General features: G+C 38.4%; 1 protein-coding gene across 1 annotated transcript; it reads left to right on the plus strand.

Annotated features, from left to right (window-relative positions):
• Positions 1-6792: 6792 nt before the first annotated feature.
• MLANA (melan-A) lies at positions 6793-12190 on the plus strand. Its single transcript, XM_076363211.1, has 4 exons — positions 6793-6866; positions 9458-9554; positions 11058-11159; positions 12122-12190. The coding sequence occupies exons 1-4, from the start codon at positions 6793-6795 to the stop codon at positions 12188-12190; spliced, it is 342 nt and encodes a 113-aa protein (XP_076219326.1).
• Positions 12191-19080: the final 6890 nt, after the last annotated feature.

Consider the following 19080-nt stretch of genomic DNA (forward strand, 5'->3'; position numbering starts at 1 on the left):
CTCCCAAATACAGACTGCAGCCATCACTATCAAATAAGAAGAGGCATCAGCTCACAGATGTTTAGCTTGAGGAAGTAGTGTTCAGTATTTTCAGTAAACAAGTTGGATGTGAAAGCAAGAGTACATGAATATAGTTTTGAGCTAAACGGTTTGCAGGTACTCTACAGAGCAGGGCTGGAATCTGATAAATAAATAAACCTGATAAAATGGGGAAAGTTACATAAATAATAGAATTAGTAGAGAGAAATGCAGTCCTAAGTACTGGAAGTAAAAAGCAAAATACACACATAAAATGGAGAAGGATTGACGAATAACAGAGGAAGACCTAAGGCTACAGTGGACTTCAAACCAAGTAAGAATCCCAAATGCAGCCCTATATTAAAAATAGTAAATGTCTTTCTGTGCTATGGTAAGATAGAGGAGATAATGATGCTTGCAAGGCTTTAACTGGAAGAGGTACATAAGTTGCAAAGAATTAAGTGGAACAAGAATGAGAAAGGTTAAGAAAACAGCCTAAAGAAAAAGTGTAAGAAATAAAGTTTGTCTGGTTTAGAAGACACAAGGTTGTACAGAGCATGAGAACAGCCTTCAAATCCATAATAGGTTGAGATAAAGGAGACACAATTAATTCCTTTCCTTGTTATGGCAATTAGTAATTGACATAATGTGCAGCAAGGCAGATTTATGTAATGGGGAAAAAACTTCGTTGTAGCCTGTTAAGCATAGAAACAGACTATAGGGAGAATATGAAAACAGAGAGATATCAGAGAATAGCTAAGACAGGAGAGAGAATCTAAATATATACAGTTGTGCTTCAGAACAGTGGGATGTAGTAGATGACTTCCTGAGGTCCTCTTTAGTCCCACATTTCAACTATCCTGAGGCTCTTTGAGCAAATACTCTATTTATGAGAATAAAAAGAGTCTGTATCCAAATCACTTTTTTTTTGGTCATTTTATTTTATTGGGGGAAGAGACAATGTAAAAGAAGGGAGGAAGGGCTGGATCACATTTAAAAAGAAACAGTAAAAGGAAAAAACTTAGCACTTAAAAGCTTTCAAACTCTTACAAATGTCATAGCTGCCCTAGTTATAAACTTCAGAAATTTTTAACATTGAATCACTTTATCTGTGATGCCAAGTTTAACATAAATCACTCATCGAAAATAATTATTTCTTGTCTCATAAGAATAACAGTTATTTCAAAAAATTAATTTAACTTACAGGAAATTAGCTGAACCAGTAATAAATCAAGTGTCTGTGAGGGCTTGATTGCAGAACACACGTTGGAAGGGACACAACTGGGTGGGCAAGGTATTGTAGCAAGGCCCTGAAATTTCTGGCAAAACATTTTTCAATCATGTCAGTTGAAAAACTTAGATTTTTCTAGAAAGTATTATTCTTCAGTCTTCTGCTGTGTTCCAATATTTAAAATAACTCTTCATTTTATAAAATGAAAGGAAGGCGAATTGGAGGAGGGAGGAATGGAGATGTTTTTAATAGATGCAGTTTCCCCTTCTGACTTTCTGTTAAAATTCTATATTTTATTTACAAGCCCTGTCACCGATTTCTGTATTTTGATATGTCCTGACATCTGACATGGGCAGTAAAGGCGGCTAGTGGCATCCTGGGCTGTATGAACAGGGGCACAGACAGTAGATCAAGGGAGGCGATTATTCCCCTCTGCTCTGCAGTTGTGCATCCATTTTGGGGCACCAGCTACAGGAAAGACATTGATAAACATGACAGAGTGCAGCAGAGGGCCACTGAGGGGCTGCGGGACCGGGGCTGGTTCAGCCAGGAGGAGGGGTGGCTTTGGGGGCACCCAAGAGCATCCCCGGCACTGACGGGAGGGATGGAGGAGATGCAGCCAGGCTCTTCACAGTGGCTCATAGCTGGAGGGAGAGAGGCAGCGGCACAAGCTGAAACACAAGAGGCTCAGGCTGGAGCCACGAGGACAGCCCAGCGGTGGAGCTGGGACCCAGGGAGGTTGGGCCGTCACCATCCTTGGGAGTTTCATGCCCTGTTGGGGTGAAGCCCTGAGCAGCCCGGTCTGAGCCCAGAACTGGCTCTGCTCTGGGCAGGGGCTGGGGCTGGAGACTTCCCCAGGTCCCCACCAGCCTGAACAGGATCCCGTGACCCTGTGAAGGGAGAAATGAAAAGTCATTCTTTCATTTTTTCTGCTAAATGCACTGAATAGCATTAGTCACCTAGACACACTGTCAGCTGATGATTATGTATCTGTTTAATAGCACAGAAAAAGTACTATTTGTATTCATTCTGGGACTGCTTTTACTTCAGCTGTAGCAGCAATATTCCAAGTTAAGTTTCACTGGACTATTACTGCAGGAATTACTTGCAAAGGGCTGTTTTGTTCCAAGCTGCTGCTGCTGTAGTCAGTGTTGCCTATATTCACTTTCTTCAAACAAAGAGTTTCTGAGATGGCCTCAGAGACCTAAACCAGCAGCTCACCTGCAAGGAGTTTCTTACCCCAAACCAGTTAGTCACTCACTGGTGGAAACAGGACTGTGAGGCTTTAGAAAGCACCACCGTTCTCTTGAATCCAGGTATGGCCTCCTGAAATTACATACAAGGAAAGTCATAACTCTGCCTCACCTTGATAGCGCCTGACTGCATCCAAAAGGTTTTCACCTGGTTGGTCATCCTGCATCTCATGGAGAAAGTCCCATAAATCTGAACAATCCCCTGGGCTCAGAACCTCCAGTCAACCACAGACAAAGTAGCAGCAAAGAAAAACACTGCCAGAAAGCTATCCAATCTTTTTTCTTTGGAAAAACAAGGTGCAGGAACGCAGGCACCACTTCATTCGTGGCATCCTCTTGGTATAACTACTACAGGATTAACACTACCACTCCTTCTGTACTGTACATTGTTCAGAGATGGAGCAGAGGGAGATGGGTCTGACACTAAGGACCACAGTTTCACTTGGAAATTCCTTGAGGAGGAACTTATTTTCATGAACCAGGCTTTCATGATGGCAACATATTAATGGTGTCTGTGCAAGGCAGTCTACAGGACAACATGTTGCTTCCTGGAGATGCCTGCAGTTGAGGTAGCAGCAATTTGAGGAATGGCTTCTTTTCAAAAAGCTCCAAATCAGGCCTATAGTGGAACTGTTCAGCTCTGGAAGCCAGATAATACCTATTTCAAAGTAAATCCCCAAACCATGGAGAGATGAGGATCCCCAGCACCAACTGAAAGGGGTATAATCTCCTTATTCACTCTTACTGTACTGTGTTACTGTTAATGTAGATTTAGCACTGCAATACTTGAGGCTTTCCACTGAAATTCCCATCAAACTCAAAACTAAAGCCTTTCTAAATCAGGTGTCAAGGTACTTAAGTTTCTTTGCTTTGTCTGCTGTAGGAAGCCTCAAATGCCAGAGTAAAATAAAGATTATCAATTAAGGAAAATAAACAAGTGAATAAAAATCCCAGGATCTTGTCCTAGAAAGATGGAATCACAGTGTCAACAACTGCTATTCTTTTTAAAAGGTCAAGCATGTTATTTTCAGTTACACTAGAACTAGAAGCATTCATTTCATACCTATCATCAAGATTCATCAGAGTGTCCTAGGCTTGCCACAGGTTGCTAGCTATCACAAAAGGCCTGGATTGCTTTGGGGTTTCTCCTAAGCACTCCTCCTCTTCCATCCTCTTCTCCTCCTGAAATGTTATCTTTAAAAAGGTAACACATGTGGAATCCATATGTCAATTCCAGTGACTTTACACTGACAGAGTTAGCAGCACCACCTCAGTGAAATAAGATTTTGTTAAAAAACTGAGATCAGAACCAGGACATGGTGTTTCACCTTCTCATCCATCCAATTCCTCAATAGCAGCATTGTGCATTTACATACCAGATGGCACCACAGATCGATGACAAAGTTGTTCTTTTTTTCCCTTCCTTGTTATACTATTAACAAGAGATTTGTTCAGAACACAAAATATACAATCAGTTGACATTTTGCCCCCTACACTGCTTGAGGCAAGGAAGGGGCAGAGACTGGTTTTGGTATCACATGGATTTTCTGTATGTCTCAGTTTTGTTTCTGACAAGAACAAACAGTAACCTTCAGTTATCATCCTCTCCCAGAAGTGAAGCTTTTCTTCAGGAAAACACGATTTGATTATGAGCTCTTGGACATTTTCAGAGTACTGCACAAGGGCTGGCATGTTGCTTGGGAACTTGATAGACTGTGATAGCGTACACTTACTGTTTTACACACACGGGTATCTACAGAAATTTTCCCTACATCTCTTTCACCTTTGAAACCCCCATTGAGTTCATCTGGGATAATATAAGAGAAACACTGAACCATTTGGCCAAATGAGCAAGTTTATGCTCCTCACTAATGTTCATCCTTCTTTCTCCCTTTATTTTTCCCTCTGCAAAAAATGTGTTGTGTCAAACTTTAATGGGTCTAGCAAAAACAATTAGATCCTTCTGGTGTTAATCACAGACTGGCTGAGGCTGGCAGGGACCTCTGGAGGTCATCTGGTCTAATCCCCTGGTCCAGCAGGGCCACCTAGAGCTGGTTGCCCAGGACCACGTCCAGACGGCTTTTGCATATCTCCAAGGATGGACACTCCACAAGTGCTCTGGACAACCTGTGCCAGGACTCAGTCACCATCACAGTAAAAAAGTGTTTCCTGGTGTTCAGGAGGAGCCTCCTGTGTTTCAGTCTGTGCCCATTGCCTCTGGTCCTGCCACAGCGCACCACCATGGAAAAATATCCAAAGAAAGATCAGATTTTTACCATAATTAGGCAAAACACACAAGCAGAAAAATGGTCTGGCTCTTCCCAGCCCTGCACTAGCTAAGAATATTGTTGTTAAGACTTTTCATCTGATTTCCTAAGGAAACGGATGTTGATCTCTCACACTGTTCTTTCCTATGCACTTTTGAGTCTGTCAGCCATTTTCAACCACATTTAGAGCCAGGTTCACAGCTTCAAAGATAAGTGAAAATGTCAAAGTTTTAAGTTTGAGTTCTTCAAACTTAAAAAAAAAAAAAAAAATCTGTGGCAGGATAGAGAGGCCCAAATTAATGATTCATTGGGACAAATGACAAGCAGAATGTGGTTCTTATATCTTCTTTTTTTTTTTTGTCAGTAACTAACACTGCTGGCCCATCACAGCACCCAGACCTCTGAATTAATCACAGACTGCAATTTCTTGCCTGGTGTTGTAAATGGAATTACTGCAGCGTGAGCACAGGCCATTCACACAAATCCATAGGAAACCAGTCTTCGTTAGTTCTGCAGCTCATGGGACAGACTCTCTTTTTGTTGCAGCATTTACTTACCAGTACAGAATTAAACTGTACGTGACACTTGTACTAAGACACTTGTGTCACAGTCTAACAGCATCCATCTATGAGTTTTGCTCCAACTACACTAGTTTCCACAGTGTTACGGTGGTGCAAAAAGTGTGCATGAACAAAGCTATAGTTAAACAAATGCGAAAACTCTGTTTACACCAGCCCTCTGTCACAAAATAATCAGCCGTAAATCAAGACATGTTTGACTTCAGAAGTAGTCTGCCCACGCTAGGAGCTTGTACTGATTAGGCAGGTAAAATGGTGTTGAGCCATTTCTCAGAGGGTATGTAATAAATGAAAAAATAACAGATTTTTGAGCTGCTTATTAGGAGGGAAGGATGCAGACTGTAAGAAGAAAATGAAAAGTTGTCTCTTTGCCTCTTTCATGCTAATTAATGCATTCAGAAGCTGTACTGAAAGGAATTTAAACTCGTGATAGTCATAAGAGGACAGATCAAAGAAGAAAAAAAACAGGCTAAGTCAAGGAAAAGAAAGCTGTACATGCTTTACAGTTAACAGACAGAATACAGGTCTGAAGGAGGTAAGATTTGTATTTTTTTATTCTACCCAAAATTTTGCTCAAAATTTCTACTCAAAATTATGCCTTAGAAGAGGCTTGACTGTCTCTAAGTGAACTCTGAAAATGTTTTGTTTCCTTGGCTAGAATTCTCTTCAGTAAAGTCATCGGGTTTTATACTTTACCTGTGTAAGGTAGGTAGATTAGCTGGATACTATCAAGTAGGATCTGCTGTTGTGCTGTTTAAATGGCAGAAACATGATTACTTGTGGATTTCTTCTTCACTATATTTGATCAATTGGATTTTTAACTGCTCAGACTACTTTTAGCTGGATGATTATTCCCTTAAGACTGGAAATTAAGATTATAATATAAATTCCCTGCACGTCTAAGTATAGTTTGTCAGCAGATATAAATTAGTACAACCATCTGAAAATCAACAGATCTCTGAGAGTTTATGCTGATTGAAAACCTGGCCCTTAAGCGTTTACAGGGAATAACAGAAATAAAGAAACAACTACTTGTAAAGACAATATTAGTTTTTCTTCTTCTGAATAGTTTTTCTTGTCCAGGTAAATTGCCTTTCTTTCTACATTCCTGAGAGATTTTACTTCAGAAGTCTGCCATCACGTAGTACCTAAAGACACCATGACAAATTCTTCTTCGTTGCACTCAGGTGCAAATACCTTGATGTCAGTGGAGCTATTCAAATGTAGACTATAGTTACAGTTTTGGATTTTGCCTTAAATTGGGACAGTTGCATATGTATGTGGATCTACTCGATTCTGAAGACATCAGATTGTCCTGCCTCCCTAAAATGCTCTTGTTAAAACAAAAAAGTTGATAATATTATGCTTTAGAGATAACAAATTATTTATTGCACTGAGGCACTCTATTTCTATCCTGTAGGTTTGAGCAGGACCAAGCTCACAAAATGCCCAGAAGAAACCACCATCCAGATGGCAACTTTTTCAGAGGGAAAGGACACAGCTATCTTGCAGCAGAAGAGTAAGCATAAAGCAAAACCTATGTTGGAATGTAAGCTGATGAAAAAAATTTACATTGCAAGAAATGTACAAAATAGTATCAGAAAAAGTCACCATTGTATATAGGTGGAGGGCATTTTAGCTATCCTGTAGTTGTCTCTAATGTTTGTCATTGCAGAATAATAAAGAGCCCTCAACGGTTAAGAAAAATCAGAATTGCAGAATTCAAGAATCTAGAGTTTAATTATATGATCACAAGTCATTAACCTTTATAATAAAATTACTAGGTTTACTGAGGCTTATTTCAAATTTTCTTTTGAGGCTGTTGCAAGGTGATCTTTACACTAAGTTTTATCTCCAGATCCACATACCTCTCTTCAGAACCTCAAAGGGACATTGTCTCACCCTAAATAATAATATAAGTGAAAACCCCGGAGAAATGGTAAAATACCATCAAAAAGCAGATGGAGACATCAATGCCATACAAATGTGACTCTCAGTAAATTATTTCTGGGTGAGACTCCACTTAAGCAGAACTAATCCAAGCTAATACTTCGTGAGTTTTGGCTTACAATAAAACGTTGGGTCTTGGATTACTAGAGACACTATCCCACTGGTGATGTGTTATTACTTTAGACAAGTATTTCCAATGTACTTGGGATATCTGTATGTGGAATGTGCTTCTGGTTCTGGTTTACTGGCCCCCAAACTTGGTGACTTGTCCCACACACACACGTACTGCAAGATACTTGTTTCTCCATGTTCATCCCTCGGCAGAGAGAATAAACAAAGGGGAAGGCACTCTCATAGTCCTTCCACAGCAGTTCAGTTCTCCAAAAGAGAAAGCTGGCTAGTCATGTCTCAGCACTTGACACTAAGCACGCTCACCTCTAACTGCCGTGAATTCCAGTGGCTGCAATCGTAAGCAGTTTTTCTAGATACATGAGGGAAAAGTGACTCTCTCCTTCCAGTACCAGAAGGAGCATTCAAGATATAAGCACGGATTACTAATATCACAGCTTCAACTTTAACTGGAATTGCAAGAAATTGCATACACACTTTTCATACTAGCCTCTGAATAGGTAGGGAACGAGTTAGATGGCAAATACAGAGCTAAAATCACCAACTCTGGAAATGACATACATGCATTCTGTGGGGGATACAGGCTAATGGATAGCTAAAACTATGGAGCACATGAACAGCAGAAAGCAGTCTCAAAATGCAGAAAAGGCAGCAGTTGCTTGGAGAAGTAGTCTCTCCAAGTTTTAACTGTGCTGAGGACAGTAACAAAACCAGTGGAGCCATCTCGTAACTTTGAAGATGGCTGCACCAGGAAGCAAGGGAATGCCGTGAGCTGTGTTCTTGGGATAAACAGAACTCCAGCCAACACAAAGTCTCGAAGGGGCAGGAGCAACTTGCAAGATTCAGGTACTTGTGAAAAAGAAAATCCCTTTGGCTCCAAGGGGCTTCATGCTTCAAGCAGCACCCAGGCAGTTCAGACAAAAAGCCTGATCTGCCACATGAATCTGCTTGCATCTTCCTTTAGGTTTCTTAGGTCAGAAGGAAACACTCCTTCACGAGACTCTGAGGCAGTGAAAATGATAGCAAATAGATATAAAAGGTCTCTGATAAGTCACATACCCCACTCCTCAGTCCCAATGGAAAAGCCTGGTGGTAATTACTGCAGGGCAACTGGATAGAAGGTATATAAAAGTATGTTAAAATGGGTTTATCCTGACTTGTGGTCATTTTTTTTCCTGTCCTCTTTTCCCTTTAAGCATTTTGCAGGCTCTTCTGTTCCTGAACAGGCAAAGAACAAAAAAATTCAGAGTGAATTCTGTATGTCTTAACAGGGAGAGTATTAGCACAGGAGGAAGGGTTTTTGTGACTAGGAAACTTGCAATTGCTCTGTCAGCTTGCTTTCTGACAGATAGTGGAACTGTGCTACTTCTCCCAAGTTCCCGGTAAGCAGTGGGAAGGATGTCTTACAGCACAGTTTGCAAAACCTATGTTCCCTAAAATGACCCAGTGACACCCATACTGTGCCTAGTATGTCACGGAACAAGAGCTAAAGAATTATAGAGCTCTTATTCATAAACTCAAAGTTTCTTACTCGGGTTTTGAGGTTGTGAGGTGTTTTATGTATCCAAAAAAATCCTTCTATCACCAGCAGTTGTTGCAATATGATGCAATTAGGATACATTTCTCAATACTTGCTGCCTAGAGAAATTTAACAAATAAACATGAGCTGTGTCTCTGCAGGTGTGGCATTTAATTTATTTCACATTCTCTTCCAATATTGCAATGCTGTTTGCTGGATTTACAGGCAGGGATTTTTTTAGAAGCAGTAGTCACTGGTAGATTATTAACTTTGAAACAATATATTTCTCATTTTTAAAAGGCATAAGAACTTGGCAGAGAATTTAGCTAACTGCTTAATCTACAGAGACTGGCTGAAGTCACTGATACTTTGTCTTTTTTCTGAGGTAAATTCTGCTCCATGCCTTCCTGTGATAAAAGGATACTGACACAAACTTTTGCTCTAATCATTCTTGCTCCCAGAAGGATGCATCTAGTTCTGGTGTTAATTATTTTCTTTTGCTTTCCCAACAGAGCTCTGGGTATTGGACTCTTCATTTTGGTGCTGGCAATTTTACTTATCTTTGGCTGCTGGTATTACAAAAGACGTAGTGGCTATAAAAGTCTGCGGGTAAGCATGGCAGCTGACTTTCTAGCATGCTATTATTTTGACAACATATTATCATTATTTGCATTACATTAATGCAAAGAACACTGAATCTATAATAGGACATCATTATCTCAGGCAATTTATACACTGACATATACACAGTTAAAACCACACAATATGAAACACACCTTGCCCTGAAGAACTTGCAAGTCAGGCGAAGGGGTAAGAGGAAGCAGAAGCATAGGGAGATGAAGCCGGTTGCCCAACTTTGCACAACACATCAGTGGAAAAACTGATCTCTAGGAAGCATTATATTTAATATTTATGCAAAACTAAGATGTGTATTGTCATTTAAATAAAAAGAACATATTCACTATTCATAAGACTTACCCCTAAATAAGGACAGATATGATTAGAGTAAATCTAGGAAGCAGAGAAGAAAAATAACTGTTACAAGTAACTAAGTAAATATTATGTTCATGTATGGGTGATGCATGATTTATTTGTATAAAAGTTGAATTGCAGTTCTAAGATTTACAAAAAGCAGGGCAGGTTTGAGGTTTGCTTTCTAAACACTACTTCTAAAAAATTCTACTTTGTCTCTTCTTAAAAATGATGAAAAAAAAGGTACAATCCTTCTCATAACATCTGTTGTTAGAAGTCTCAAAACTATCTTTGAAATTCTGCTCTCTCTCCTATGAAAGGAAAGACTTTCACTTTAAAGTGAAAGCTTTAGCCGATTGTATGTTTTACAGTAAAATATGTTTTAGTTATCCTAATATTTCGAAAAAGATGTGACCATTTGGAATTAGAAAACATACCTCTCATCTAAGTCAGCAAATCCATTTCCTTGCTGTTTCCAATATTTTTGTCCTGTTACCTTTCCAGTGATCTATCCAATACATATATCAACTGGCAGCATACATAAAACCTGAGCTTTCATAGTGAAATGTTGCAAAAACGAAGGTAATACTCAAAAAAAACTTCAAAAAGAAAACCAGAATTCTTTCATGCCTGCTTTGCACATCACGGCAAAAAGCACAATCTCTTTTTTAATTCCTTCTCATTGCAGATTGCTGCTTCTGGTTTTGAAAATCAAATTTTTGTTAGGCTTTTTGGCTAGGGGAGAACTGGTACAGAATGCATACAAAAGAAATGGTGGAAAAATGGGAAAGAAAAAGGTTGGACATTAAAGAAAGGAATGGGTGGGATAAAAAAGAGGAGGCATTCAGGTACGTGAGAAGGTGTCAGTTCCTGCAGCAGTACTGGACCTAAAAAATGTGATCCTCATTTTTCTGTCAATGTAATTGGGTGATATAGGAGAGAGAGTATGTCTCAGCAGAGACAGCAAAAAGTGATAGGTAATTACCTCTCTTACTTGCTGGCATCGTGTCTGGCCCTAATCCCAGATTCTAATACATACTGTAAATGTGCTGTCAAATATTAAATGATGCATAATTTGCTCCAACTTCACATTCTCTTCTTCCTTTCATCTTCCCCATATTTCTTTATGATCTGTCACAGAGCAAAAGCTCTAGTGTGGGCACAATACGAACTGTGGTACGTGAGGGAACAATACTGGACTGCAAAATGGCTCTGCAGGGGTACAGAAACTTTAATTCTGTGGTAAGTTGCAACTCAAGGTTTCATTTACTTACAACATAGTAAGACACGGTGAGACAATCATGGTAAACAGTCACTTGATGATTTCTTTCTTGGGGTGTGCTCTCTAGATTGGGTCTTCAATACCTCTCCATTAACTTAAAAAGTAGTATTTTGCACAATTTTTACTGTGAAAAGGGTTTTTAAAATCTACTATTAAGAATGCTTCTTTTAAAAAATTCTCTTCTTTCACCTACCTTTATTCTTAAGTTGCATGATCATTATGCAATCTATTAGAATGATGTAATACCTGAATGCTGAAATATACTGAATAAACAAACATCTCCCTAATAGATGTTCCACCATTCTGACAAACAACAAATGACTGTGTCTGGTATACTATACCCTGACAAGGATATAGTATATATACTATACAGGGAACGTTATAAAACTTCAAGGTTGTAGCTCCTCTAATCATTATGGAAAGATGAACATTCAAACGTATTATTTTAAAAAAGTTAAAATAAGTTAATTGATAAATATATATGTCAAGTTATGGGTGTGTTTAAATAGTTTTAGAATAGGAAAAAGGCTAATTTACAACCAATTTTAAATAAGCTGCCCAAATTGTTAATATTGGAAATAAGACAATGTACCTGCATCAAGACTCTTAAAGAAAAGTTTCAATATTAGTCTGAATTCTCAATATAAAAAAAATTTTCCTTTTCTTTAAAATTCCTGTCCTTATAACACTGAAAATTTTCTCTTTGGATGAATGATACAAACAAAATTAATTTAATCTTATGCAAAACCAAAAAACACACTAGCAAAAACCTTAAAAAAATAAAGACATAATGAATGAGTTCAACTATTTTAAGCTGTAGTACCATATCTGATATGAACGTAAATAGCTCACTGCATCTTTACTGTCATTTTTGCACCTCAATTGTTTTTTCAATCTTTCACACCCATTTTCCTTACCATAGGTACCTGATGCTCCACCAGCTTATGACAAAATTGCTGCAGATCAGTCACCACCACCTTATTCACCATGATAACACGAAATCTTAAACTCTGAACATACCAATTCAATTTCTTCATGCTCCCTCTTAATTTCCTGTACATGCTTAACTTTCTTAAAGCTAAAATCATAAAAAAATCACATGCTTTCATTAGCAGTTGCTGAAAATTATTCCTGCTTAGTTTACAGAACTGGTTCTTGACATGCCTCAACAAATCTGAATGTCCTTTTGTTTTAAGTTTTTCATTTCCTGTGGTCAGATTAATATACTATACTCAAGTCTGAGCATCTTGCATCCTTCATAGATCTACCAAGAGGAAGTACATACAGTTGAGTATCAACCAGAGTAGAAAGTGTTGGCACCTTTGTTTTCATCTTCCCTACCTACTCTCCCTTTAAGAAAGAAAGAAATAAACTATTCCCTAGAATGTAATGTACAAGAATCTGTCATAAAATGGACAACACCATTTGACAACATGTCCTGCTACAAAGACTAACCATTTTCCCTACCAGCAGTTCTAAAATTAACCTGCAAAAAGTGACTATGTTTTACAACAGGCTTCTACCTCACATCACTTATTTACGTACCTGTAATGAAATAATTCCTCATAAAACACAGTCCAGGCAACCTAGGAATTTCTGCTTAGAGTCCATATTATTTCATACCGGTCAATGGGTATAATGACAATCACCTTTAGTTTCCTTCTGGCAGTCTTATGAGAAAGCAAAAGAACTTGGTAGATGTAGAGATTTACGTGCCATCTGCTTCTAACATGATGAAACAATATGGGAAAATGTGTGAAGCCCACGTTCCTTGAAGAATACAGAAGACAGCAGACTCCAAGATGTTAGTTTTTACAGGTTGCCAGAACACTAGCAGTAATAGAAAACAAAGAATTGTGATACGCATAAATTAGGCTACATATATTGTGCAGTTATTGTTTACTTAGCCTTTTTCGTTATTGTTTACTTGCCAGATTATTACTTAAGATTATATGCAAATCAACAAATTTATCCACAAGGCCTGACATCTCACAGCAGGAGGCAGCTAAAACTGTACAACATTCGTTAAAATTAAAAGTAGTTACAGAAGAAAACTATTTTCATAAAACAATTATTAACTGCTATTAGTAAAGAATCCAGTTCTTTGTCACTAAATACACAAACACAAGCACCTTCAAACAAAAAGAACTTTTAAATACAAGGTAGATTTACTTGCCTAACAAACTCCATATACAGTGGTAAATAATAAGACATAGATTTTTAGAAATGTTTCTTTTGTAATAAAAATTAGTAAAATTAGATACTTTTTGGAAGGTAATAGATATCTGTAATCGCTGTGAAAGATTATAATCAATATATCTGTTTTTATAAATTTAGTTGATATCTGTATTTAGAAATTTAGAGAGGTACTTTAACCTAAAAAGCTGCCTTACATGTGTCATTTCCAATATACACCTTTAAGGAAAAAATTCTGTGGACTTGTTTAGTGACAGGAAGAAGAATACACAGGAAAATATACAAAATGCCACTTTATAGCTAGTAAGCGCCAGAGATGTAGAATGCAATGGCTGACTAAATTTTTTGCAGAACTGGTAAGCTAAAGCTTGAGGCTAATGATATTTAGAAACTCTGTACTCTGCAAGTCTCTACCCTGGGGCAACATCCTTTCAAAAGACAGTGTGGTGCTACAGTTGAATGGAACTGACATACACATTCATGGCTGAGAAAAAAAGTAATTTCTATAAAGATTAATTACTATAAAGAAGTCAAGTGCTTAGAGTTCAAAAAGCTTTACTTGATCCCACACATTTTTCAGTAGTATCAGCATTAAATATGTTACTAGCCATTTCAAAAGCTCACGAGGAAGTTAACATTGACTAAGTAGAAACATTAATTTACTTCCAGTAGTACATAAGGCCAAATTGTTGGACCTGCTCAGCAGCCAGAGCTGGAACTATTGAACTTTGACACTAATTTATAGATACTTAAAGGATAGATGAGCCCTCTCGGAAACCTATCCTTAGTTTTCAGAAAGTCCTCCCGTTTTTCCTCCCTGTGAAAGCAGTATTCTTTCTTCATAGACACAGTCAGACAGTGGTCTCAGATTTTAATTATTGCATGAAAATAAGAGCAAGAAACAGAGGTTCATAGAGTACTATATTATATAGGTGGAAGCTTCATCACTCATGCTAAACACGCTCACAAATTCCATTTTTCAAATCTGGGTCTATACCCAACGAGGGTACACTGGAGAGGCTGGCTGCTGATCCATTAAAAACCACCAATACGGGACAGGTCTGAACTTGAAAGCAAGAGACCTGTAATTGCCAAAATTGCATGCTGCAAGAACTGGCTATGTTACGTGCTTTCTGTATTACACTCGATCACACTGCACTCGACCAAAGACAAGCTAAAACTTTCTAGGATGTCTGTCCCCTTAAAAAGAAAGAGAAATGCATAGAAACTTCTCAACTACCACACATGGAGAATATGGTATAGATTTTTCAAATTTCCAAGAAAGGCTTTCACAGTAGACAGTCATATGACCCCAGAGTAATAAATGGTCACCAAAATTTAGATTTATAATTTCTCTGGTGTGGTCATGTATGTACAGGGAGGGTGTAAAAGCCAAAGATCTCCTGCTCCTCTTTTTTTACCCTTTTTGCAATCAGGCTGCAATCAGATGCCTTGTATTACAACTGTAATTCTCAACAAACATGATCTTTGTGCTTTATTTTCTCCCACCAAATGAGCAAATGAAGAAACCCATGGGCAATTTGAGTTGTCCCCCAGGATGCTGATGAAGAGAGGTGACTGGTCATAGCTGGAGAATGAAGCTCTGCTTGCTACTGGTCTGCATTAAACTGCTTCCATCAGGGAAGTAGACACACTGTTATTAAAGCTTATCTGTACAAGACGATCTTAGCAACTTCTCTATAGCTATGCATGCAACCCTTATGTAGATACAATGAACAACTTGAAAACCAGGCCTTTCATTAATATAGTGTGTTTTTGTCAGATTGGTAAATTATAACGGCAGTAGCAGTTGCATTGTCTGTGTTTGGATTCCTGGTATGATCCTGCTGGATCATCTACTTCCTAATGAGGTTACAAGCCTCAATATAGCCTTAAAAGATTCCAGAATATTGGTCAGCCATCCCAGCCATTGCACAAAAGTAAAATGCAGCACGTCCTGACGAGTGCAATCTTCTTGGCATACTGAACCATGTAGCAAAACACTCACTGGGCCAAGAGCCATGGATGTATACCGCATACATAAGAGCGCTATGACAGAAGAAAGTACCAAGGACTTTCCGCAGGAAGCACTTGGTCCCTTTGAGTCTCACCAGTCCAGTGTAACAGGACTGGCATATGCAGCTGGTTGCCAGGACAATCCAGTGATGTTCACCTCAGCAATCTCTGTTGGCTTAATACCTGCTGCAGCTGAGGATGTAGATAGATTATCTTGGCCTCAGGAACTGTATTAGTATTAACCATATTGCTTGTAATTTTTCAGTTAAATAAAACATTGCCAGCATATTTTGATTCATGTTTATGTCTAATATTGGTAAAATATCCCTTACTTTCTTGGTGTATGTCCATGTATTTATGTGACATAAGAGTACATCTTCTTGCCTTTGAAAGCAAACTTATTTTCACTTCTTCTGTAAAGGTTAATGAGTTCCTCTGTGCTTTGGAGAAGTAGCATTTATTCATTTGTACTTTCCTGTTGACTGCATATTAAACTGTGCAACAAAACTGAAAGACTGTCGTGTGTTCACGCCATTTCATTAAATGTATTTTGTCGCCCATTAGATCTGAAAAGTGCCTGAAAGTTTCCAGTATTGCCTTTTGGCCACACATCTGCACTGAACTTTACATATAGTAATAAAGGTAAACTAGCAGCAGTATAATGTTAAAAAAGCTATCTACAGCTACTATCTACACATCCCATACACGCTGACAGCTAAAAACCAGCCCTTGTGCACTTTTTGGAGTTGACCCTCTGTATTCTGCATCCTCACACAATCCTCCGATTTTCACTTTACTTCCTTTCCCCAGAAAATCCTTGCCTCAAAGGCAGCTTGGTTTCTAATAAACAGAAAGAACTGTTACTTCCCTTGCTGCAAAAATCTAGCTCTTCAAGACCTTTTGTCCACACAGGTTCTACTCTTGGGCTTTTTTGCCCAAGACTGCATTTTTGGGGGTAGCTGTGATCCTAAATGCCTCGTGCTCATAGGAATGTGAAGGACAGATCCTCGTCCATCTCATCCTCATCCACCCTGAACCATCTGTTAAATTTACTCATCAAAAGAGAACCAGAGACTACTGGGCCCCACTTTACTGGGAAAAAAAGGGCAGAATGTAGAATCCACTGTAACAACACCATTGACATCTAAGCTACAAGTCATAGTTATTGCCTTCTCTAGTTCCTCCAGAAAACTCTTGCCATGTGATAGTGGTAAACTCCACTCTTGCTGGACTCACATGGGCCAAAACCTGAACAATGCTTGAGCAGCTTCATGTTTCCAAACCATTTTAGTATAGGTCCCAATTACACATTTGGACCACATGCTTTACTTGCCCCTTCCCTGAGAGGTACACCACACGGGTAGAGTACAAATCAGTATGAGACAAAGAATGATGGCCTAATATAAATACTTTAGTCTTTCAATACTAATTCTGTAAGGTCTTTTCAACTCTGCTAGCTTCCATTTCTGGATGGGAGAAAGAGACTGCTCTGCTGCACATTCACTATGTTCTCTGCTTACACAGAAAAGCAGCCTTCCTTCTTCCCAGTTCTTTTTTGAATTTACCTTATCATCAGCTGCATTCTTGTAGCTATTAGGGAAAAGAACTGACTAATTTTTTTTCAAGAGTATTTTCTAAGAAAAAGGTCTAATTTTTCAATTTCTATCAGTTTGTCCTTTCCCATTTATCTTGGCAGAAGTAATTGATTTCTGTTTCTGCATACCATCACTTACACCCCAAGTAACTCTTTACTGACACTCAGGAGCAAAACAGCCACCCCTTTTAGACACTGTTCAGTGCTAGATTTGCTGTCTGCAGTTGTTTGCAGGAGGAACTTTAGGCTTGTCATCTGGTAACCATATTCAGAAAAATCTTGGAACTGCTTCAGAATTTGCAGTAAAACAACAAAATCATATGATAAGTGTGAATATTTCCTGAACATTACTCTCCTGTAGAGTTATCCTTGCAAGGATTAAAAGGTATCAGATGCCTACCTTGTAATAAATTACTCCTATTTCTGTATCTCCAGAAATCTCTTCCTGAACATTTTTCGTGTCAACACAAATTTAAGAAGCCTGTCTTTCTTACATTTGTAATCCTCGGGATATACAGTCCACATGCTCTACACCTCTTCGGTTTTGGCCTCACCAACAGGAAGAACAACGATATTTCACAGTCAATTCCTCATTCAAAACTTCTGCTTTTTAGCAGGATTCATGCACCTCTCCTACCACTTCTTAAACTGGAGAAGCAATTTTAAGCTTTTATGTCCATTGTTTTTTCTGCTCTGCTTCTCTGAATTACTGCTCACTTTTTTCCAGTACCCGATTCTCTGATTGCAAAATCTGTTCTTTCATGTCATAGACAAGTCCAGGCTGAGTTTACACAATTCTCCTAGAATTACTGTTGAAAGCTGTGTATACATACTGGGAAAAATGAACTCATACTTGATCTACTGCTTGTTCTTTCCACTAAGCATTCTCTACTGGCCAGTACAGTGAGATAAATGCCCTGTCCAAGGTGCAGCTCATACAAGGACTGGACTGCTGTACCAGCCAGACCACCTGCATTCCATAAGCCAAAGTAAGAAACTCACTTTCAAATATGGGCTGTTTTTTAACAAAAGGTTATGTTTTTGCATCAATTTCTTAGGCCATGGAAAGAGGAAAACACTTTAGGACAGGCCTCCCTCACTTTTTGTGTTTGTCTATAAAAGGTTCCTCTGAGACCACCTTGCAGAAAAACACTCTACAGGCAAGAACAATATTTTGAAGGCATAACATGTAGTTGAACTGTAGAATACTGGCCAGACAAGCCTCAAATAAACTATTGTAATTTTAGTATTGGCATGTTGCTAATATGAATTGACAAGTTTTTTTATGAATAGATGTAAGGAATTCCTCCTCTCCAGTAGTTAAAATTGAATATAATGCTAAAAATACCTGCTTTTTATACTGTGTAAATTGATTCCATCATAATTCCACTCTTTCCTTATTCTAACCAAGACACCCCATGACTACATAGTAATATCCAATCACTAATCCCTTTTTGATATTCTGTTTTAATGCTGCATGTGATTTAAAAAAAGGGAGTGAGGAATGATTCTACAAATACCAGCACGTTACGTTGACAGGATCTCGATGTATATGCTGGTACTAGGTGCCCATGACTTATAGATAGCCAAAATATCTGATCTTATACTTGTACACTTGCTAGAAGGAATCAATATGAACAACTAATTAAACAAGTATATTGTCTTCTTTTTATGACATCAATATTGACAAGCAAAGTTCTAAACCCTGAAGACAATCACAAAAATCACAGTTATAGTGGTTCCTTTCCTATCTTGTCTTCCTGTGCTATTTAATTTTTATAAATGCTACCTGTCAGCGCCACTCACATTCTTGAAAATAATTTCATTTTCTAATTAATTTTTCTTCTTTGTAAAAAGCAAGAATAGGGGAAAATAAAGCAGTAACCTAGTTGTCTGACCTTTAGTTTATGGATGGGAGGCTGGAAGAGTCAGGGGACCAAGGGTCCTGTTCCCAGTTCTTCCATGTTGCTACGAGAACTCTATACTTCATTGTCTTCATCTGCAAAAGGTGGAAAATCATATTTATGCACATTTTAATACACTTTCTGTGTAGTAAACTTAATTTCAAGAAATAT

This window comes from Aptenodytes patagonicus, chromosome Z, assembly GCF_965638725.1.
Source record: "Aptenodytes patagonicus chromosome Z, bAptPat1.pri.cur, whole genome shotgun sequence".
In the NCBI taxonomy this organism is placed as follows: Eukaryota; Metazoa; Chordata; class Aves; order Sphenisciformes; family Spheniscidae; genus Aptenodytes; species Aptenodytes patagonicus.